Source organism: Budorcas taxicolor, chromosome 2, assembly GCF_023091745.1.
Source record: "Budorcas taxicolor isolate Tak-1 chromosome 2, Takin1.1, whole genome shotgun sequence".
NCBI classification, from domain to species: Eukaryota; Metazoa; Chordata; class Mammalia; order Artiodactyla; family Bovidae; genus Budorcas; species Budorcas taxicolor.
Genome location: NC_068911.1, coordinates 16778821 through 16803329, shown reverse-complemented (window position 1 = coordinate 16803329; position 24509 = coordinate 16778821). Strand labels below are relative to the sequence as shown.

The window sequence follows — 24509 nt, the reverse complement described above, 5'->3', positions numbered from 1 at the left end:
AGGCAGCCCACACAGCAGGGAGGCCCTGAAGCCAGAGGTGGAGGAGGGAAGGGACACCTGTGCCTGCATGCTGACACGTCAGGTTGGATAAAGCAGGAAAGGATCCAGTGCTCTGACCTGTAGGAAGTGATTCACTTTTCTCGAGAACATTTTTGTTGGACTGGTGAGGATGAAGCTAGCTGAAAGTGGGTTGAAAAGAGAAATAGGGGTGAAGAAGTAGAGAGGCACGTGCTTGGACAACTTCAATTTTGAAGTGGAACCAGGGATGGGTGGGTCTGTGAGGTGAGCATGCGGTTCAGAAGCTCTTATTTTTAAGATGGGTCCCTGCCCCAAAGTGTGCTTGTTTGCTTGTAAAGCATAGGAAAAACATGTCAGGTGGTACAAGAGGAGATGGGGTTCAGAGCACAGATGAAGGAGGATTTAGTCTTCAGTAAGTGAAAGGATAGTCTTCTATCTTGAGGGGAAGGTGGAATGGAGCTCTGCTGCACGAGGTCATGGTTTTGATGGTGGGATCGTTTCCAGAGACCTCATGATCTCTGGCTTGTCATCTGAGCAAAGTAGGAACCTTGGACATCAGTAAAGGGGACCCAAAGTCAGGTATGAGGGCAGGAGCAAAGGTACTGAGGAGAGAACAAGTTTGAAGTGTCCAAATTATCAGAGAAGGTAACTGATTGTAGTAGCAGAATGGGAGTGCTTGCTGTCAACATTTGTATAAAGTAAAACCCACCTGTCCATTTGCGGGGCTTCCCTCTGTTTTAATATGCACAGCGTAGGCATGTAGAAGGCAGGTAGTTCCAACCAGGATTCTGCTTTGTGTGGCAGGAGAGCAACATTTTTCCATGCTGATCTGGTCTTTCCCAGGATCTTCCCATGGGACTCATCCTTGGTCCACACCCTCACCTTGGTTGTGGTTCAGTGGGGGCTCTTTCCCCCCTTTTTCTTTGCTCAGCAGATCATCCGTAGCCTCCTCATTGACCTTTATGCTATTCATCCTCAAATTTATCCACTTTGAATCTCTTAAACTCTAGATCTCTGATTTCATATGGTTCTAATTAGTGCAACTAGACTTTTTTTTCTTAAGGGACATGTTATTCTTTGTATTAAAATGCATTATATAAGGCCTGCAGTGGTAAAAATAGCACTGCACATGTGAGGAAAAAAAGATGTGTGGCAGCTAAGTTGGACTTCATAAAAATTGAGGACATGTGCTTTAAAGGACACAATTCAGTAATCACTTTTATAAAACCAATAAAAATGGGCAAAGGGCAGTTCTCCCAAGAAGATACAAAAAAGGCATTTAAACACATGAAAAGATGTTCAACATCATTAGCCATCAAGGAAATGCAAAGCAAAACCACTGGTTAGCATTTCATACCCACTCAGATGGCTATAACAAAAAGGCAGAGAATATCACATGTTGATGCAGATACCAGAGATAGCAGAACCCGCCTATGTTGCTGATGGAGATATAAATGGCACATCCACATTGGAAACAGTCCAGCAATTCTCAAAAGCTTCAATATAGAGTTACTATATGACCCAGCAGTTGCACTCCTTGGTACATGCCCAGAAAATGAAAACATGTCCGCAAGTATTTATAGCAGCATTGTTCATAATGGCCAAGAAGTGAACACAGCCCAAAATGTCCATCGGTTGATGAGCTGATATACAAAATGTAGTATATGCAAATATGGAATATTATTGAACAATAAAAGAAAATAAAGTGCAGAATAGGTAAATATCTAGAGACAGAAGGTAAATTAGTGTTTGCTGAAGGCTGGCAGAGATGGAGATGGACATGTATTTAGAATGTATAATTCAGTCAGTTCAGTCGCTCAGTCATGTCCGACTCTTCGTGACCCCATGGACTGCAGCACAGCCGGCTTCCCTGTCTATCACCAACTCCTGGGGCTTGCTCAAACTCATGTCCATTGAGTCGGTGATGCCATCCAACCTCTCATCCTCTGTCTTCTTCTTCTCCTCCTGCCTTCAGTCTTTCCCAGAATCAGGGTCTTTTCAAATGAGTCAGTTCTTCACATCAGGTGGCCAAAGTATTGGAGTTTCAGCTTCAACATCAGTCCTTTCAATGAATATTCAGGACTGATTTCCTTTAGGATGGACTGGTTGGATCTCCTTGCTGTCCAAGGGACTCTCAAGAGTCTTCTCCAACACTGCAGTCAAAAGTTTCAATTCTTCAGCGCTCAGCTTTCTTTATGGTCCAACTCTCACATCCCATACATGGCTACTGGAAAAACTATGGCTTTGACTAGACAGACCTTTGCCAGTAAAGTAATGTCTTTGCTTTTTAATATGCTGTCTAGGTTTGTCATAGCTTTTCTTCCAAGGAGCAAGCACCTTTTAATTTCATGGCTGTAGTCACTATCTGCAGTGATTTTGAAGCCCAAGAAAATACAATTCAGTGGGTTTTAGTATATTCAGAGTTGTGTGGTCATCACCACAATCAATTGTATAATATTTTGATCACCTGGCCAAAAAACCTTATACTCGTTAACAGTCACTCCCCTTCCTTTTCCAACTATCTCCACCCACCCCCTGCCCTGACCAACTTTCTGTGAACTTGCCTATTCTGGCTATTTCATATAAAGGGAATCATATAATATGAGGTTTATTGTGTCTGGCTTCTTTCACTTAGCACAATGTTTTCAAGGTTTGTCCGTGTTGTCACGTGTATCACTACTTTGTCCCTTATTATTGTAATAATATAGTCTGTTGTACGAATAATACATTTTACTTAACCCAAACCCACTCATACAGTTTCTCCACGTCCTCAGCAGCGCTTGTTATTACGTCTCGTTTACATTACAGCCATCCTAGTGAGTGTGAACTGGTATCTCCTGTGGTTTTGATTTTAATTTCTGGATGGCTAATGATGCTGAGCGTTTTTTCAGGTGCTTGTTGGCCATTTGTATATCTTAGGAGAATTGTCTAATCAGATCATTTTTGTATATGGTCTGAGGTAAGGACGCACATTCACCCTTTTACACGTGGACGTCCAATTGTCCTTGCACTATTTACCAAAAAAGACTATTGTTTCCCCATTAAATTGTCTTGGCAACTTTGTGGAAAATCAGTTGACCATGGATATAGGTTTATTGGTGGTTTCTTGATTTTGTCCCATTGATCTTACGTCTACCTTTATGCCTGTACCATACCATCTTGATTACTATAACTTTGTAATATGTTTTATAATTCAAGATTATTCTGGATCCCTTGGATTTTCATGTAAATTTTCAGATGAGCTTGTTAATTTCTGCAAAGAAGCCAGCTAGGATTTTGATAGGGCTTTTGTTGAAACTATAGATCAATTTGGGGAGTAATGCTGTTTTAATAATATTCTCTTCTGATCCATGAATATGGGTGTCTGTTTATGTAGATCATCTTATTTTTTTTAAACAGTGTTTTCTAGTTTTCAGAGTAAAAATTCTGTACTTTTCTTATTAAATTTATTCCTAAGTATTTTATTCTTTTTGATGCTATTATAAATGAAATTTTTTCTTAATTTCGTTTTTTGATTGTTCATTGCAACTGAATAGAAATGCAATTGATTTTTGTCTTAGCAATCTTCTCTCCTCTAACCTTTGTTAGTTCTTATAGTTGTTTAGTGAGTTTCTCAGGATTTTCTTTAACTTTTTATATTGTATTGGAGTATAGCTGATTAACAGTGTTGTAATAGTTTCAAGTGAACAGCAAAGGGACTCAGCCATACATAAACATGTATCCAGGGTTTTCTGTGTACAAGGCCATGTCTTCTGCAGGTGGAGATAGTTTTACTTTTTTCTTTCCAATCTTCGTCCTTTTATTTCATTATATTGCCCTAACTAGAACCTCCAGAACAGTGTTGACTTGTTGCTGATCTTAGGGGGGAAAGTTTTAAGTCTTTCACCAGTAAGTATGATGTTATCTATGGGTTTTCATAGATGCCCTTGATGAAGTTGAGGCAGTTCTCCTGTATTCCTGGTTTTTATATTACTTTTTAAATAAACAAAAGCAGAAATTTTAAGATATGAATATTTACATACAAGGAATTCAGTTTACTACTAGGAGGGGTGGGGGAGATTCAGTGTGAAGCTGATCTTTGTGGATATGGAGATGTATTAATTGAACCACCTTTCCCAGAAGGTAGGGGGATCATGTAAAATTTCAACATCCTAAAAAATTTTCCTTTTTTCTTCCCATCTCCTTTTCTCTTTAAGCATGTGTCCATTTTTACCTAGTTACAAAAGCTTACTTAAAAAAAAGTTTTTATTGAGGTATAGTTGATTTACAATGTTGTGTTGATTACTGCTGTACAACAGAGTGATTCAATGTTTTATATATATATATATATATATATGAAAGTGAAAGTGAAGTCACTCAGTCTAGACCCCATGGACTATATCCTACCAGGCTCCTCTGTCCATGGAATCTTCCAGGCAAGAGTACTGGAGTGAGTTGCCATTTCCTTCTCCAGGGGATCTTCCCGACGTAGGGATTGAACCCGGGTCTCCCGCGCTAAAAGCGTCCTCAGACGCTTTACCCTCTGAGCCACCAGGGGGCTTATTTACACACACGTTATTTTTTCCTTAATTTTTAAAATCATTTTTTAATTTATTTTTACTTTCTGGCTGTACCATACAACTTGTGGGATTTTGTAGTTCCCCTGACCAGGGATTGAATTAAGGCTCTCAGCAGTGAGAGTGCAGAGTCCCAACCACTGGACCACTAGGGAATTCCTGAAATTCTTTTTTAAAATATTCTTTTCCATTATGGTTTAATCATAGGATATTGAATATAGCTCTCTGTGCTATACAGTATGACCTTGTTATTCATCCATTCTCTGTATAAAAACTTATATCCCCTAACCTCAACTGCCCACTCCATCTCTTCTCCAGTCCTCTTCCCCTTGGCAACTACCAGTCTGTTCTTTGTGTCCATGATTCTGTTTCTGTTTCATAGATAGATTTCATTTGAATCATGTTTTAAATTCCATATATAAGTGATATCATACGGTATTTTTCTCTCTTTCTGACTGATTTCACTTAGTATGCTAGTCTTCAGTTACATCCATGTTGCTGCAAATGGTATTATTTCATTCTTTTTTATGGCTGAGTAGTATTCCATTGCATACATGCCCCACATCATCTTTATCCATTCATCTGTTGATGGACATTTAGGTTGTATCTTGGCAAAACAGTAGCTTGCTTTTAAAATCGCCTGTTATTGTCTTTTATCCTGCTTATCTACTGTTGCATTTTATTTTCATCAGAATACATTTATCTTACCTGAAGTTAGAAACTTTTAGTAGTTAATTTCTCTTCCCTCTACAGTAAAAAAAAAAAAAGGTAACAGTGCTTTATGACTTGGAATGTGTCTTCATATAAGACCTTATTTGAGTCTTCATTTTACAGATTTGAAAAAAGGGCAAAGTGAAAGTCTCTCAGTCGTGTCCGATTCTTTGCAACCCCATGCATTATACAGTCCATGGAATTCTCCATGTCAGAATACTGGAGTGGGTAGCCTTTCTCTTCTCCAGGGGATCTTCCCAATCCAGGGATCAAACCCAGGTCTCCGGCATTGCAGGTGGATTCTTTACCAGTTAAGCTACAAGGGAAGCCCAAGAATACTGGAGTGGGTAGCCTATCCCTTCTCCAGCGGATCTTCCTGACCCAGGAATTGAACCAGGGTCTCCTGCATTGCAGGTGGATTCTTTACCAACTGAGCTATCAGGGAAGCAAAGTTTAAAAAAAAAAAAAGGCGGGAGGAGGGTAAACCAGAATGCTTGAATCCAAGAGCTGCTTTTGGAAGGTACTTACTAAGTACTCCTGACTTGTTTGAACATACCGAATCCAAGCATCATTGGACTGGGGAAGAATTCCAGGACCACTTGCCACTGTATTAGTTTCCTAGGGCTGCTATAAACAAATGACCATAAACTAGATGACTACAAACAAAAGAAATGTATTCTTTCACCGATCTGAAGACTAGAATTCCAAACTCAAGCAGTTCTGTTAGTTGCAGAATCAAGGGTAGGGTCCTTCTTGGGGGCTCAGAAGGAAAATATGTTCCATATCTCTCTCCCAGTTTCTAGTGGTTGCCAGCAATCGTTGGCACTCCTTAGCTTGCAGCTGCTTACCTCCAGTCTCTGCCTCTGTCAGATGGCTGTCTTCCCTCTGTATATGTCTGTCTGTCCACCTGGCATTCTCTTTGTGTATCTCTTGTTTCTTCTCTTACATGGACACAAGACATATTGGACTATGTGTGTGTGTGTGTACACAGTCGTGTCTGACTCTTTGCGACCCCATAGACCGTAGCCCACCAGGCTTCTCTGTCCATGGAATTTTCCAGGCAAGGAAATTGAGCATGTTGCCATTTCCTACTCCAGGGGATCTTCCCGACACGGGGACTGAACCCACGTCTCTTATGTCTCCTGCCTTGGCAGGCAGCTTTACCTGTGTGTCTTTACCACTGTGTCGCCTGGGAAGCTGCATGAACCACCAGGGAAGCCCTCATGTTGGACTAAGGCCCACCCTTTTCCAGTATGATCTCATCTTAACACACATCTTAATTACATCTGCAAGGACGCTATTTCTATATGAGGTCACATTCACAAGTACCAGAGGTTAGGACTGCAGCGTCCTAACCAGAAGAATGGTTAAACCCACAACAGCCACTAATAAGTTCTCTTTTCCTCCCCTCCTCGCAGGCGCCTCTGTATACCATGGCCCTCGTGTCTGCTGATTCCCGAATTGCAGAACTGCTCACGGAGCTCCATCAGCTGATCAAGCAAACCCAGGTAAAAAGCCACAGCCCTCCACTCCTAGACGGGATCATGGGCTGTGATACTGAACTGTGGAGGGGGCAGGGGCGGTTGTGTTCAAACAGATTGGACACGCTGGAACCACAATGATGTCATGAAGGTGAGAGGAGGAGCATGTAGGGTATGACCCGCCATGCCTATTGGATTTTCTGTCACGTGCAGGATTTCATGGTTCTTTTTGGTTAGTAACAGCAATATTGCAATACTGAGCTGTATTCACATACGGTTCACCCACTTAAGGTGTACAGTTCAATTTGAAGCCAATATTCAAAGTGTTGTGCAACCATCACTGTCATCAATTTCAGAACATTTTCAAAAAAGCCCCATACCCAGTAGCAGTCACTTTCCATATGCCTCCACCTCCTTGTTGCAGGTAAACAGAAACTCTTATCAGGCAAAATATTCCAGGTATATTTGGAGGTTATTTCCCAAGAGCTTGTCAAGGGCCAACCCTGTTTTGAAACGCCTAGCCTTCGAAAACCCTAGCCTGCTGAATTAATCCGTAACTGCATACCCACCTCCCTTAGCCCTTGGCCTAGGCTCTGTTACAGCAAAATAATCATTTCAACATTTACATTTAGTATAGCATTTATAGACAAGGGCATGGCAACCCACTCCAGTATTCTTTCCAGGAGAATCGCCATGGACAGAGGAGCCTGGCAGGCTACAGACCATAGGGTCACACAGAGTTGGACACAACCGAAGCAACTTTGCATGCATGCACAGCATTTATATAGCAGATACAGGTATACCTGATAGAGTAGTATCAGGATGAATATGCCTGACATTTGCAGGAATCTTTGTAGGGTCGAGATAGACTTAAAGAAACAACTAAATCTGTTCTATAGAACCATTACGTGCGCTTTCATATTTTTGTGCTAACTTGATTACCCAATTTCCTCTTTCATCTTCCACTCTCTGTGCCTTATGAGAGATTTATGTGAAACTGTTTAGCATTAAAATTAGCTGATGAGTCAAATCCAGTTCCTCCTCAGGCTAGTCATTTTTTATCAGTATTTCATTCTCAAAAGACTTTGACTCAATCTCTTAATACATTTGGTCATCACTGTCAATATTAGCTTATGATTTACTTAAAAAAAATAGTTAAATCTTACTGACAGTACCAGTGTGTTATAACATAATGAAGTGTGATCATAGTAAAATTGGTTTCATCATAGAACAGTAAGAATTACAGAGCAGTTTCTTTTACCTTTGCAACAGAATTGGCCCTGCCCATTTACCAGATTTATGAACAGGCTTTAGTACAGTTGGCCATGATTCAGTGATTTCTGAATTAGTGGGCTGTTTCAATTATGTGATATAACTGCGTTCACTCTTAACTCCATTTTGCCAGATGGCTACCCCCTCAGGTTTTTAGAAATTCTGACATAAAGGTTAAAAGGTAAAATTACAATTTCTTTCTTAGGAATCATCCTAGCTCCCAGCATCTTCACTTGCAGCCTTGGTCCTAGGATCACTGATGTGGGGAAGAATTGTACCAGCTTCCTTCCCTACCCCCGCTTCCCCAGATAAATTGATCATAGATACATGTGTTAATTTCTAGACTCTCAATTCTGTTCCATTGATTAATATGGCAGTGTCACACCATTCGACTACTGCAGCTTTGTAGAAAGTTCTGAAATTGAGAAATGTGGGTTCTCCCATGTTATTTTTGTTTTTTGAGATTGTTTTGGCTATTCTGGGTCAGATGAATTTCCATATGAATTTGAGGATGAGCTTTTCAGTTTCTGCAGAGAAGTCAGCTGGAATTTCGATGGAGGTTGCGTTGAATCTGTGGATCACTTTGTCTATTTTGATAAAGGAGTGTCATTAAATGTATAATCTGCGATTGAACTTTAATGCCTTTTGTACTGCTTTTGCATTAGGTGGGGGAAAAAATCCTGTTGCACCTAGGGATTTGGAAGTTGGATTTACAAAATGAGAGCCCTATTTATGGGGCCTCTGGCCAGGGCTGTAGGGTACTTAGCACAGCAGCATGAAGGGCCCCGTCATGTCCTGTCAACCTCGTCCTTGCAGGAAGAGCGTTCGAGGAGTGAACACAACTTAGTAAACATCCAGAAGACCCACGAGCGGATGCAGACCGAGAACAAGAGTGAGTAGCTGGGCTCAGGAGAGAAAGGTGAGGAGGGGGTGGGTGCGAGCTGAGACTGGCTGGCCTCATTTTCGAGAGCGACTTCTGTGTGTGTCTGCCTGATCCGAAATGAACTGCTGCCTAGGCCTGAAGGGCAGTTTTCACTCAGGCCAGGTGACCCAGGATGACCCAGGAGATGGATGACAGACTCCCATGCGTCTATCTCCCTGTGCTTACTCTGCAGTCTCTCCCTATTACCGGACAAAGCTGCGTGGCCTCTACACAACTGCCAAAGCTGATGCGGAGGCTGAGTGCAAGTGAGTACTGTCCCTCTGCTTTGCCGGTGCCTCCCTCCTCACCCAGGTGCTGGGCTGTAGGAGCCCACGGCCCCAGCCTGCCCACCCCCCCTTCAGGGGTAAGCAGATCCTGACTCCCAGCCTCTCCTGTAGGGCCCAGCTTCTCTAGAGCCCACTCTCGTCCCTCTTCCCCGGCCCCACTGTTGTATAAATGGCAGAAGGGTGTATATCAAATCGCAGCTCTGCCTTTTCCCTACCACTTGACCTTGGGCGGTCTCTTGAGCTGAGACTCAGTTACTCCCCCATTAAAATAGGGATAATAACTCCCTATAGAATTGTCAACATAAGATGTGGTAATGCATATAAAGTCACTAATATCTGTATTTTTCAAACCGTTTTGACCATAACCCATGGTCATGCCTGGTGCTGGGCAGTCTCCACAGAGACACACAAGGATGGTGAGGGGTCTGCCTTCAGGGGCAAGCCATCCAGAAAGGACAGATGCCCTAAAAAAGTTACAGGACAGTGTAGTTGGTGGGCTGGCAGAGAATCTGGGACCCTCTCAGGGAGGAAGAGAAACTTGAGCTAAGGATGGGTAGGCAGACAAGATGGAGTGTGCCAGGGCCGTGGAGGAGCACGTGCAGGGCACGGGCATTTGGGGAGTGAGAACTAGCCCTGTGTGGCTGGGAGAGGGGAGGGCCTTCAATACTCGGACTTTATCTTGGAGGCAATAGGAAGCCAAAGATGGTACAAGAGCAGGAGAGAAATGCCCGGGTGCCACACAAAGAACAGACTGGGTGAGATTCAAGCCTAGCTTGGAGACCAGGCATAAGATATGATGGAGTTGGGCTGAGGCAATGTCAGTGGGGCTGGAAAAACAAGAGGCAGGTTCTGAGATCAAATTGGGGACCAGATGGGAGAGGAGAAGCTTTCCAAGGTTTTTAGCTTAGACAAAGGGGTCTGATGGGGAGCAGAAACAAAAAAGGTTGGGGCTGACTGGCAGGGAGGGGACACGGTGAATTCTGGTTGGAGGTGTTGCTTTCTTGGCTTTCCAGCCTGCCCTTGCCCACACCCATCTTCTCCTGATTAGAAGGTTCACTGTGGGTCCCTTTCCCACTAGAGGGCCTGGAGTTTGGCTTGTGTAGGTCAGAGTGACTCACACTCATTTGAAAGTAAAAGGCAGACGTTCCCTTCTCAGATCGACTGCCGGCAGAGTGAGGCAGAGTGAGGCAGAGTGAGGTGACCGCTTCTGCAGCCAGATGGTGTGGGCTCTTCTCTGGCCTCGACTTTCCAGAGTTTAACACTTAAAGCTTGTTTCAGAAGTACAGGTCCCTGGCAGTTGTGCTGCCATTTGACTTTTTCAGACTCTCAGAACTTCTTACGTTCAGTCACTAAATATTAAGTAAGGAATCCTCTCCTCCAGATACCACGCTGGGAACAGAAGAGCGAGTGAGGCAGATAAGACACCAGCCGTGCCCACAGGAGCTCTGCGTCTGGGTGGGGAGAACGTGGTGGTATTCGTACCCACGTGGCCCTTACCGGGTGCTGTGGTGCCTGTCAGCCCTTCTTCCTGATATTTGTGGTAAACCTCTCGTGAAACTGCAGAGGCCCCAGGAGCACATGCTGCTTCATCACCTACTCTGCTCTTCCTTCATCTGAGCCTTCAGCTCTTCCCAGCAGTTTTCCTTCTGCTTTTGCAGAAAACATAAAACCCTCTGTCTTCATTAACAATCGTCTCTTTTGGCAGGAGTCAAAGGAGACGGATCAAAGATGTCACTTTCCATGTGCCAGTGGAGACTGGTAGCCATTCCAGGGGGGACAAGATATTTTCTTTTCCTGTTTTCAAAATGTATTTTTAAAATCTTTTTGTTTTGTATTGGAGTGTAGGCAGTTGACAGTGTTGAGATTCTTTCAAGTGCATAGCAGTAACTCAGCCATATATATACATGTATCCATTCTCCCCCAAACACCCAGACTGGTGGGAACAAGATATTTTCTGACACTGATTCAGAAGGCATTTCTCCCGATGCAGCTTCAGAAGGGCAGAGTGTCAGGGATGGTGTCCTCTATGACTCTTTGGCCACAGATACTAGCAGCCTCGCTCAGAGTTCCATTGAAGGAAGGTAGTTTGATGAGTAGTTAATCCAGTGCAGGCAGAGGTCCAGTTTAACTTTGTGAGGACCTGGGTGGTCACAGCCTTAAACATTAAGTGCCTGGAGCAGAGAATGAATGCCTTAGCGCCTGGACTGTCTGTCTGAGCCAGGCGCCAAGGTCTGGTCAGCAGGCTGCTTATGTGTGGGCACCTGAGGCGTGGACACCCTCCTGTGGTGCTGACGGTGGGGGGAGGGTTCTCATCTCTGTTGAGGTCCTTAAATGGATCGGAACCTGGTGGTCCGGAGTCGACAATAAGAAAGTAAAAGAGAGAGAGAAAGAGGCTGATGTTCCTTGGTTTACACAGAAAACCAATAAAGCCCTTGACACGGGGCTTGCACTGCTTCACGTAGGCACAGGACACCCTCTCGCGAGGGTCTTGCAAGACCGGGTAAGGAAGTGAGCTCAGCGGGCTTCTGCGCTCCAACGAATTAGCCTGAGAAAGAGAGAGAAACAGGAAGAAAGACACGGGGACCCAAGCTCTGATGGAACAAGGGTGTTTTATTCAACATAGTGTGGGTATATATACTGTCTTACAAGGTAGCTTTGTTCAGCTACCTTGTAAGATAAAGATCAAAAGTCCAGACTTACAAATTATCAAGGAAACATAAGGCAACCCATATCAAAGAGAGAGGGTTGTAAATAATGACTTTTACCGTATGGTTCATAAAAAGGAAGAGGGTCGTAATAGTTCCACCGTATGGAAAAACTAACAAAGGAAATGCATGCATTCCTCAGCCCCGAGAGTGGTTTGGAACAGAAGATTCATGACAGATCCAAAAGAGCACATAGGAAGCCTCCTGTTAAATGCTTCGTGACGATTCCCCCTATTTTATCATGTTTGTAAAAAAGGTCCTGACCAATTGAGTTTGTTTAGTATTAACCAGCCTTATAGAAAGGCAATGATGAACAACAATGACAATCACCAAAGTTACAGTTCCAGACCCGATGCTGTGGGTAATACTTTGAAACCATCCTCGTGGGTCTAGCCCAGATAATTGGTCAGCTAGTTGTTCAGCTAAAGTTTCCAAATTAGTGGAAGAGGGCAGACGTTTAGAAAAGGTTTCAAAGATTTCCTTTTGCAGTAATTGTACATTCAGAGAGGCATTATCATGTACGTTTTGTAAATGAAATTTGATTTGTTCCCAGTTGTGGGCACTATGATTGAAATGAACAGGAGTAACACAAAATTGAGTAGAATTCCAATCACATTTTAGTATCACTTGTTTTTGCAAATCTATTAATTGATCTCCGACCCATTTGATGGCTGTTTTTAGTTCCTGTATTTCCTCTTGAATATCCTCATCTACCTGAGCCTGAGTAGCCGACATATTATGAGCATCTTCAGTCCAATTTTGGATAAAATTATGTGTTTGAATCGAGGTGTGTAAAGCAGCAACAGCAGCAGTGGTGCAAATAGCTGTTAACCCCAAAATGCCAAGAATCAGCCATCCAACGAATCGTCTAGATCGTTGGAGCAGTTTAGTAAGTAGTCTGGAAGCAAGTCCAGCCATGGGACCTTCTTCTCAGGGTTGTTGGAGATTTATCGGTAACCACAAATTATGTCGAGATCGAAGAATCAAAAGGGAATCATTTCTTAAAGAAATAGAGGACTTACCTATATAGTTTGCAATTAATACAAGTTACAGAACGTAAAGTCTTATTGAATTGTAAATTTCCTATGGCTATAACAAAAGGAAGTGGGACACAGGCCTGTATAAAATATGATTGATTATAGTGAAATAAATAGTTACTTTGACTACGACTGGTCCCTGTGAAATGTCCGGTCCCAAGTCCCAAGTTCTTTGGTACTCGCAGCAAGTTTCCAAATGTCCCATTGTTCAGGCCCACTCTGTTTATCGAGGACAATCCTAGGACTAGGTGGGGCCAATCCACCGTCAAGCCACCCAAGAAGCCCTCTGTCATGGTAGTGCCCCATCGCAGTGTCATTAACCTTCCATGCCGCTTGAGCAGTGTGGTCACACACAGTGCTGTTAACATCTGAGCAGTTAGATAACCACGTACCATGGGGTCCCCAATCAACAGTTATATGATTAGCCACAAACATTAATTTTCCTGATTTGGCTTGACATTTGTCCCAACAAACAGGAGTATATGTAAAGTTCTTATAAGTAAACTCTTTGCATAATGTTCTTTGTTCTTTCCCTAACTCTTTCCCTAAAGTCTCAGTAGTATAAACATGGTTCACAGACAAAGAAAAGGCAGTAAATAATCCAAACAACATCCAAAAATCTTTTTTGGGAGGCAGGGCAAAAGCCCAAGTTTGTTAGCTAACGTTTATGCATAATTCTGCTGGGCCCAGGCACAAAGGAAGGACTTCACAACCTAGAGAAATATTAATTAGTTTTCATTCTTTGAAGGGTGTGAGGGCCCTTTAATGTTCCAGGGAGCAGGCATTGTATAGAGTCATTGGTTGAAATGATTGGTCCTCTCTCCATCCTTTCAACCACCACCTGTAGTAGAGGGGGGCTGGGTATGTAAGCCCAGTAAGTATGATTAGTTAGAGCTTGAACGGGGGAGGCACAGGCAAGCAGACTGAGCATTGCCAGGAGAATGTATTCAGGACTCCGAGGTATTCCCTGTTGAGAGACCAAATTTTCAGCTCAATTAGTAAGGGTTTTATTTGTCCCCAAGTGGGGAGATCATAAGGTTGATGCTACCAAGGGCGGTGCTTCCCAGAGAGCTTTAGAGCCGCCGTGGCTGGTATTGGAATTTCTTCCTCCTGGGGCTTTTGTTGTTTCATCTCTATTTTGAAGGCCAGAGGCCCCCTTGGGTCGAATCTTCCAAAGAGGAAGCCATGTGAGTTTGTTGGATCCATCTGGGGAAATACAAGCATACCCCTTTCCCTGTAAGATTAGTTTCCCAGATTTCTACTGTTTTGTTAACCCGTCTTCGTACCAAATGGGCAGAGGAAGAGAAGTGTCCTTCAATTCCTCGAAATGCCTTTCTGCTCTTGTTAAGATATCTCCCTGTGGTAAGTTTAAAAAATTTAAAACAAATAAAGCTGTATTAACAATAGTTATAGGTTTAGAAAATATCTTAGTTGGAATCTAGTAAAGTCTGCTTTAGATAAGAAAGACAGTAGTGTTCCTGTGTATTCCCCCTTTTTAAATTTTTTTATTTGCAACTTTAGTGTGTGATGTGCTCATTTGACTATGCCTTGTGCTTGTGGATTATACAGAATACCTGTAATATGTTTAATAGAAAAAGATTGTAAAAATTGTTTAAAGTGTCTAGAAATATAAGCAGGGCCATTGTCTGTTTTTATAGAACTAGGAGTTCCCATTACAGCAAAACAAGCTAATAAGTGAGTTGTAACGTGTTGTGTAGCCTCACCACGAAGAGGTGTGGCCCAAATAAAAGAAGAATTAGTGTCGATACAGACATGCAAGAAAGAAAATGGAGAAAGTTCAGGGCAATGAGTTACATCCATTTGCCATAGTTCATTAGGTTGCAAACCGTGAGGATTAATACCTTGTGCAATGGGTTGAAGATGTAGGGATCTACAAGTAGAGCAATTACTAATAATTTCTTTAGCCTGGTGGTATGGGATTTTCCATAGCTGGTGTAGGGAGCCAGCATTGTTATGCAACAGAGCATGCTTCTCCTCTGGAGTGTCATGAGTCATGGGGCCAGGAAGGCAAGAATGTGCTTGAATATGTGTAATATAAATGGGAGAATTGCGGTTTCTAACAACAGATTGTAGTTCGAAAAAGAGTTGTTGAATAATAGGCTGATTGGAGTTTATGGTGGAGGTTTCTGTATTTTGTAACACAAAAACTGAATATAGAGTCAGACTATATTAAGGGAGTAAGGATGTAGGCAAATAACTTGAATAAGAGCATATAATTCATTTTTGTTGAGCAGAATGAAATTTAGTCTGAAAGACTTTATATTCCTTAAGAGACCAGAATGAAGCTTTGGCATTTTTAGTCCCATCTGTATTAAAAAAAACCTCAGCTTGTGGTATAGGCTGTGAGCTGATAATGTGGGAAATAATAAATTCAGTATTTTTGAAGAAATTCCACAGCTTACCAGAAGGATAATGAAATGAAATTTCTCCAAAATATTCCAGAAAAGCTATTTGGAAATCAGTAGAAGTTTGTAATGCGTTCTCAAATTGAGATTTATTGATATGTACTACAATTTTATGAGGATCAGAGCCAGTTAGCGTTTTAGTCCTATTTCTTCCATTGATAATGATTAGAGCAATTAAATCAAGGTAGGGTGTAAGTGACTTTAACCCTAAAATGGGTATAGATCCATTCTACTGGGTGTTCTTGTTGGGTAAGAAGTCCTGTGGGAGAATGAAGAGAGGGGAGTATAAATAATTTTAGAGGTAAATCTAGTTTGACTCGAGTAAGAAATTGTTTTTGTAATTTATTTTGCACTAAATAGAGTTCGTCTCATGCCTCTTGAGAAAGTGAATGAGGTCTATTTAAATCAGGATCTCCTTTTAAAGTATTAAATTGAGTTGATAATTAGCAATGCCTAAAGAAGGTCTTGGAGAAGGAGATGGCACCCCACTCCAGTACTCTTGCCTGGACAATCCCATGGATGGAGGAGCCTGGTGGGCTGCAGTCCATGGGGTCGCAAAGAGTCGGACACAACTGAGTGACTTCACTTTTACTTTTCACTTTCATGCATTGGAGAAAGAAATGGCAACCCACTCCAGTGTTCTTGCCTGGAGAATCCCAGGGATGAGGGAGCCTGGTGGGCTGCCATCTATGGGGTTGCACAGAGTCGGACGTGACTGAAGCCACGCAGCAGCAGCAGCAGCAGTAGCAAAGAAGGTCTAATCCAATTTATATCACCTAAGAGCCTTTGAAAATCATTTAAGGTTGATAATTTATCAGTACGGATCTGAGTTAGTTGAGGAGTAATACATTGTCTATTAACAACAAACCCCAAGCAATGGTAAGGTGTAGAGGTTTGAATTTTTTCAGGGGCAATGATTAATCCAGAGTTTTTTAAGCATAGTTGAGCTATATCAAACATGTGTTGAGTTTCTGAGATAGATGGAGCCGAAAACAATATATCATCCATATAGTAAATAACAAGAAAGTTAGGAAATTGTTTTCTCACAGGCTCAAGGGCTTTAGCTACATAGGACTGACACATGGTGGGAGAATTCATCATCCCCTGTGGCAGTACAGTCCATTGGTACCGTTTATGAGGTCCGATATGATTAGGATGAGGGAGAGAGAAAGCGAATCTCTCTCAGTCTGAAGGGTGTAAAGGTATATTAAAAAAGCAATCTTGTAAATCAATAATAATAATGTGCCAGTTTTGAGGAACAGGGGTAAGTGATGGGATTCCTGGTGCACCCATAGGTTTCATAGATACATTTTTTCTAAGGTCTATTAGGAGACGCCATTTGTTAGATTTCTTTTTTATAACAAAAATAGAGTTCCAAGGAGAACAAGATTCCTCAATATGCTTTAATTCTAGTTGTGTATCTATAAGTTCCTTCAGTTCAGTCGCTCAGTCGTGTCCGACTCTGCGACCCCATGAATCGCAGCATGCCAGGCCTCCCTGTCCATCACCAGCTCCCAGAGTTCACTCAGACTCATGTCCATCGAGTCCGTGATGCCATCCAGCCATCTCATCCTCTGTTGTCCCCTTCTCCTCCTGCCCCCAATCCTTCCTATCACCAGAGTTTTTTCCAATGAGTCAACTCTTTGCATGAGGTGGCCAAAGTACTAGAGTTTCAGCTTCAGCATCATTCCTTCCAAAGAAATCCCAGGGCTGATCTTCAGAATGGACTGGTTGAATCTCCTTGCAGTCCAAGGGACTCTCAAGAGTCTTCTCCAACACCACAGTTTAAAAGCATCAATTCTTTGGCGCTCAGCCTTCTTCACAGTCCAACTTTCACATCCATACATGACCACCGGAAAAACCATAGCCTTGACTAGACGGACCTTAGTTGTGCTATATAGGTTGGTCATAACTTTTCTTCCAAGGAGTAAGTGTCTTTTAGTTTCATGGCTGCAGTCACCATCTGCAGTGATTTGGGAGCCCCCAAAAATAAAGTCTGACACTGTTTCCACTGTTTCCCCATCTATTTGCCATGAAGTGATGGGACCGGATGCCATGATCTTCGTTTTGTGAATGTTGAGCTTTAAGCCAACTTTTTCACTCTCCACTTGCACTTTCATCAAGAGGCTTTTTAGTTCCTCTTCACTTTCTGCCACAAGGGTGGTTCCTTAGCCACCTGTAATTTCTCATTCTTGAGGGGCCACTGCTCTGTCCAAATAGGCTTGTCATTCTTCCAAGTTATTTTAATAATTGTATTATTTCTTAAATGAGCAGTGGCCCCTAGGAAAAATGTGGAATGTATATCTGAGTTTGCCATTGCATAAGTAAGTCCCTTCCTATTAGATTAAGGGGTGCATCTATCACATAAGGTCTTAATGTTGCAGGTTGGCTTTCTGGTCCCTCACATGGGTAAATTTGAGTACTCTGATAAATTGGTTTGAGAAATCCCTGCAGTTAGGCAAGAAATTTTTTGTACAGGCCAGGATTTGGGCCATAAATGTTTGGAAATACTAGTAATATCAGATCCAGTGTCGAGGAGACCAGAAAATCTTTACCATTAATTTTGATATTTATAGTCGGTCGGGCAAATTCAGATACTAATGATGTCCAAAAGGACTGTTTTTGATCTGTACTGCCGAATCCGCCCGTCCGTACATCATTAGAGGAGTTAATAGAAATGTAAAAGAAGTAATTGAGCAATTTTATCCCCCTTTTTGAATTGCTGTAAAATCTGAGATGACATCATAATTTGAATTTCTCCTTTATAATCTGAATCAATGACCCCAGGGAGAACAGTAATTCCTTTAGAAGTCAAACTAGATCAGCCAAGTAAAAGACCGAAGGTTTGTGGGGGGAGATTTTTGGAGGTTTTTTAGTAGTTTTCTTAGGGCAGTCCCTTTTTAAATGGTTCTTATCTCCACATGTAAAGCATCCTTCATTTCCCTTTCTTAAGGCAGCAACCATTGTTTCAGCTAGCATTTGCATCTTTTGAGTTTCTGATCCTAGATTGCAACTTGCCTTCACATAATCCTTTTGACATTCCTGATTTGCATTTTCATAAGCAAGTAATTTCTCTAGTTGCCTTTGGCTTCTTCTCCAATTACAGTACGGGAAATAGCAGTTTCGAAGCTAGCTAAACTATCAGCATATGTTTCATCAGGTCCTTGCAATATTTTAGTGTAGCTACCTGTAGGCTCCCTTGAGGAGTAACTTGATCCCAAGCTTCAAGGGCCACTGTTTTTAATTGTTCATGTAACAAAGGAGGGCACTGTATTTGAGCTTCTGTAGTGTCAAATTGTCCTGTACCAGATAACATCTCAAATCCCATGGACGGAGGAGCCTGGTGGGCTGCAGTCCAAGGGGTCGCTAAGAGTTGGGCACGACTGAGCGACTTCACTTTCACTTTTCATTTTCATACATTGGAGAAGGAAATGGCAACCCACTCCAGTATTCTTGGCCTGGAAAATCCCAGGGACGGGGAGCCTGATGGGCTGCCGTCTATGGGGTCGCACAGAATCGGACACGACTGCAGCAACTTAGCAGCAGCAGCAGCGTCAAATTGTCCTGTACCAGTTAGCATCTCAAAAGTAATTTGATTTTGGGGAGCACCAGCTCAAGCCTTTCTGTTAGCCTGGTCTCTGGCTTTATCATGAAACCACATTATCCACTGAAGATATTCTCCTGGTTTAAGGAGAGCTTTTAATTTGTTGCATGTGATAAAAGTTAATACCCTCATATTGAGCGTCAGGATTTCTAAAAACTGGAAAGGCGGAGAAACCATCGGCTTCAGAGACTTGTAAAGCCAGCAATTCAGAAAGCCTCTGTCATGAAGGAGAGTGAGTAGGTAGCAAATTTTACAATTAAGAGTATGTGGTAAAAACTTACTATTGTTATTTAGAAAGGTCTTGTCGGTTTTAATGTCAAAAGGTGTCTTAGGGGAGTTATTGCCAGAATCATTAGGTTCTAGCACGGGAGAGACTTTGGGATTTGTGCCCGCTGGCAGGGGAGGAGTGCTTGGAGCAACCAGGGCAGGGCTTATAGGAAAACTCTGAAATATTTTATGTTCTAATTGGGCCTTTTGTAAGATTTCATCATCTAATTCATATTCATGTAATAAGTGTTCTGCCTGTTGCTGACTATCAGGAGGGCTAGAATTTACCTTGAAATGGCAGAATCACAGCTTTAATGAGAGCCCATAGGGGCCAGAAATCTATCAGAATATTTTTTCCCTGTCTGGCGGCTTGTTCAACATTCTCTTTGACCTGGTGCGAAATTTCTAAATCAAAACTACCTTCGTCAGGGAACCAAGGGCTACATTCAACCACTGTCTGAAGGCAAGCCTCTATTCGCTGGCACGAAACTGAAAGTCCCTGAACTTTTAATAAGTGATGAAGTAAAGTAGAAAAGTGATGGGGCTTTCCAGCCGTTTGTCCCATGTCTTAGTACTTACCCACCTCAATAGGTCACTCCGTCCGAATCTGCCACGTGTACCAGGTCCCTGTTCTGGGCGCCACTTGTTGAGGTCCTTTAATGGACTGGAACCTGGTGGTCTGGAGTCGACGATAAGAAAATAAAAGAGAGAGAGAAAGAGGCTGATATTGGTTTATGCAGAAAACCACTAAAGCCCTTGACACGGGGCTTGCACTGCTTCACGTAGGCACAGGGTGCCCTCTCACGAGGGTCTTGCAAGCCTGGGCAAGAAAGTGAGCTCAGCAGGCTTCTGCGCTCCAGAGAATTAGCCTGAGAGAGAGAAAGAAAGGGAGAGAAACAGAAAGACATGGGGACCCAAGCTCTCTCTGATGGAACAAAGGTGTTTTATTCAACATAGTGTGGGTATATATACTGTCTTACAAGGTAGCTTTGTTCAGCAAAGATAAAGATCAAAAGTCCAGACTTACAAATTATCAAGGAAACATAAGGCAATCCATATCAAAGAGAGAGGGTTGTAAATAATGACTTTTACCGAATGGTTCATAAAAAGGAAGAGGGTCATAACTAGTTACTTCTCACTGTATGGAAAAACTAACGAAGGAAATGCATGCATTCCTTAGCCCTGGGAGCGGTTTGCCACTCCTCTTAATTCCTGAATATTCAGGAATTAATAAGAAACAGAGGATTCACGACAGATCCAAAACAGCACACAGGAAGCCTCCTGTCAACTGCTTCCTGACAGTCTCTATCCATCATAGGATGTGTCCGCTGGGAAGCTGGAGGGAAGGTATTGTCCCTTCTCAGGCCTGGCAGGGTCATACGCAGACACAGACCAGTTACAGGGGGGCAGAGAAGCCATGTGCCTGAAAGTCTAGAGTCTATTGAGTTTATCCTCCCACTGGGCCTGGGGCTGAGGGAGACCCCGCAGCCAGCACTGCTGCTAGATTCCTTCTTCTGTATGTGGCCAGAGGGTGGGCAGCTCCCGGGCAGTTCCATCTGTGCAGCACCCCTTGGCTTATTAGCTGCTTTCTGTCTGCGTCTGCAAGCACAATTCCAACTATCTCAGCAAGAGAGAAGAAAGCCCACAAGGAATTTTAACTCATTTTCTTTTTAAAAGTTCACTCTAATCAAATAATTACTGTGAACTGGTATGCAGCATTACTGGATTGCTTTAAAGAGCCCACACTGGTTAGGCCCTTACTAATGGTTGGGGAGGGAAGTTAGGGCTCAGGGTTCTTGGCTGAGGACCCTTCAAAGGATCAGCCAGCAAGAGGCCTTTCCTCCACTATCCCAGGGGAAGCAAGCCTCTTGGGGTGGGCCTTCCCTGAGGGGTGCTGACAGGCTGGCAGGCTGCCTGCTAGAAGGTACAGACCCATGCTTTGCTGGGTGGTCATTCTGGTTGATCTTTCTGGTTGGAGAGGCAGAAATTTCAGTTCCAGAAAACTGCTCTTGAAATAGTAAAGGATCTTAAAACATTGTTTCCTCAGACCTCCCCAGTGGAATTTCAGTAATTTTGTTGTGGTTCAGTAGCTAAGTTGTATGAGACTCTTTGCAGACCCCCATGGACTGCAGTAATGTTACATTCCTTTCCTTGGAGATTCACAATGCAAATTAAAGTGGTAAAGGCTATGCCAAGTTCTGCAACAATTTCTTTAACTCAGTATTTCACAAACTTACCTGCCAGTGGAGTACATTTACACACTAGTTCTCAAGTCTGGCTGCGCCCAGAGGTTCTGATTTAACTAGGGTGGAATTCTTGCACTGGGATTAACTTTTTATATGATCTGCTGCTGCTGCTAAGTCACTTCAGTCGTGTCCGACTCTGTGCGACCCCAAAGACGGCAGCCCACCAGGCTCTGCTATCCCTGGGATTCTCCAGGCAAGAACACTGGAGTGGGTTGCCATTTCCTTCTCCAGTGCATGAAAGTGAAAAGTGAAAGTGAAGTCGCTCAGTCGTGTCCGACTCTTTGCGACCCCATGGACTGCAGCCTGCCAGGCTCCTCCATCCATGGGATTTTCCAGGCAAGAGTACTCTATCAGACTTATGTAATGATCAGACTTATGTAAATCTGTATATGATCAGACTTATGTAAATATATATTTACCACATTCGCTTTTATTGTTCTCTGTATAGTCAAAAAATTTTTTTCTGAACCTTGTATGTTGCAGACACCATGCCTGATGCCTCTTGACCTCTAAACACATTAGTCAGCATGTGGTTTACAAAAGGACATTCTTAAACAACCATAGCACATTTCTCAAAATTATGATATTGTGCTGATATAAAACTATTAACTGAGCTACAGGTCTTAGTTAAATGACCTTGATAGCAAAAGAACAGAATATTTTCCTAGCGCAGATTAGTTTTCCTGTCTCTTTAGTCTCTCTCAATGTGGAACGGTTCCCAGGCTATCTCTGCTTCTCGTGACTTTTACATTCTGAAAATGATAAGCCAGTGTAGAATCTCCCTCAATTGGATTTGTCTGCTGTTTCCTCACAATTAGATTCAGGTTTTATGCTTCTGGAAGTGATGTCCTCCGCCTTCATATTAGAAGGCAAAACTCTCACTGGTAAAGGTGGGCTCTTCCATATTTCTCCTCAAGTTAGGGCTATTTTCATTGTGTAATTGACAGGTATCTTAGATACTTTGAGACTATGTACATAGCCCATTTCACATCAGACTCCCCTACCCCCTACTAGTTTTGGCATCTGCTGAGGATTCTTAAAACAATTAGGATTCTTTTTAAAAAGCTCCCCAGAGCATTCTGCTGTCCATCAAAGGCTGAGAACCACGCCATCAGTACCTCACAGAATATAATTTGGGACCTAACTACATAAAAGGATGTCCTCCCAACAGGCCCAGAAGCAGTGATCAGACTTTCCAAGTTCCCTTTGGCCTCCTGGAGCTTACTCCTCTGCCTGGTTGCCCTGTGTCCCAGTGCTCACTCACAAGCCCATGGTGGGTCTGGCCGAGTGGTCCCTGTGTCTGACACCAGCCACACTGAGCTTCGATGCTCTGAGCCTGCGGCAAGATGTTCATCCCTCGCTGCTTCTATTTGCCCAGTTCCCTCTGCCGAGGCTGCCCCTTGCCCAGCCTTCTGGCCTTTGCCTGACAGGTCCACAAGAGTCACACCCTCTGGGACACCTTCTGTGACCCTACTATGCTGTGTTCTTGTGGGTCTCATGCTGAACCAAGGCCTTCCTTAACACGTGGGTTTTTACTAAAGGTTTGCTAGAGCAGTGGGCCGCAGAATAAATGACCTGAAGTGGATTCAGCGCTGCTCGCTGCTGTTGAACTACTCTTTGGGGGAGGTCCCCCATACTCTGGGATGAAGAAGCCTTTTTCCAGCAAGGACTGGTGTGCACTTCTGCTAAGGTGTCTTGGGTCCCAGCCACTCTGGAGCCCCCATAATTGAACTCCAGGGGTTTCCAGGGGGTGGGGACAAGTTCCCGCCACCCCCAGCCCTGCTGTGGGCCGAGACGACTCCCCATAGCCCTGCAGAGTGTCTCCTCTTACATGTGTGACTAGGGCAGACTGCGAACCCTAACTTCTGTCCTCTAAAATCTCAATTGTTAGAGGCTGCCAGCACCCCAACAGCCCTTCCGCAGCATTTGTGTGGTGCCCTCAGGCAAAGGGAGCCCTCCACTTCGCTTACCAGCCCTCTTAGGTTGTTTATCCTACTACTTCCTCCCATCTCATCCGCTCTTTTGTGCTTTTAAGAATAAAAAGTACACACTTAGGGTTGATGGTTTCCAGCAGCAGGCTTGGTCCAAGCTGGCCAGCCTGCCGTAACGAGAAACGGAAGTCCGTGCTTTGTGCTTCACGCAGACCTCTTCTCTCCCTTCTCCCCCCACCTCAGCATCCTTCGGAAAGCCCTAGATAAGATTGCAGAAATCAAGTCTCTGTTGGAAGAGAGGCGGATTGGTGAGTTAGAGACCGCCCTGTGGAGTGATGGTTCCTGAGAGCGACAGTCGGTCTCCCTGTGGGGGCGCCTGTGACTTCAGTCCAGTGGGATCGTCCAGGGGCTTCTGACGGAGCAGGAGCAGCCTGGGGCTGGGAAGGGAATGGGGATGGTCCCCAGTGCTCCCTGCGGACCACGCTGATTCCCCTGCTCTGTCTACTGTCTGGGGCACTCACTCCCCACTCCCTTCACTACTGCCACTCCCGTTTCTTTCTTTTTTAAATCCACACCCTCAGCCATGAAAGCGCAGAGTTCTAACCACTGGACTGCCAGGGAATTCTCCCCACTCCCATTTCTTGCTCTGAAGAGAACCTGGCTGTGTTTTGAGAGCTGCACCCTGGGTGTCTTGAAACCAGCCTTCTGCATGGAGTTATGAGGCACTGGCTTCCAGATCCCTCAGGCTCCCAGGGCCTTCCCAAGTCACTTGCCCCAGTGAGCCCACAGTCCACACCTCCTCATCCATCAAAAATGCTGTCACACCACCAGCTGGGTTTGTATGAGGTGGCTGGGTGTGTTGAACCATGCCCGAGGAGGTAGGGGTCTGTCCACATATGAGTTTGTTTTTAAAAACTTTTTGTTGTTGAACTACAACATATGTTAATAGGAAAGAACACAGATGTGAACACACAACTTGCTGAAACTTTTCACTAACTGAACAAAATGTTCCTGGCACCCAGATCAAGAACTAGAACGTGACCACT

The 24509-nt window shown here is 43.5% G+C and overlaps 1 protein-coding gene across 2 annotated transcripts in view; it reads left to right on the top strand.

The window, feature by feature from the left end:
* The window catches only part of SGF29 (SAGA complex associated factor 29), a 32362-nt gene that overhangs the window by 5794 nt on the left and 2059 nt on the right, over window positions 1-24509 (top strand). For both annotated transcript variants that reach the window (XM_052635593.1, XM_052635594.1), the window contains 4 exons: window positions 6704-6793; window positions 8855-8930; window positions 9154-9226; window positions 23707-23771. In XM_052635593.1, coding sequence (XP_052491553.1) covers window positions 6719-6793; window positions 8855-8930; window positions 9154-9226; window positions 23707-23771 — 289 coding nt within the window. In that variant the 5' untranslated portion in view covers window positions 6704-6718. The remainder of the gene's footprint in view (window positions 1-6703; window positions 6794-8854; window positions 8931-9153; window positions 9227-23706; window positions 23772-24509) is intronic.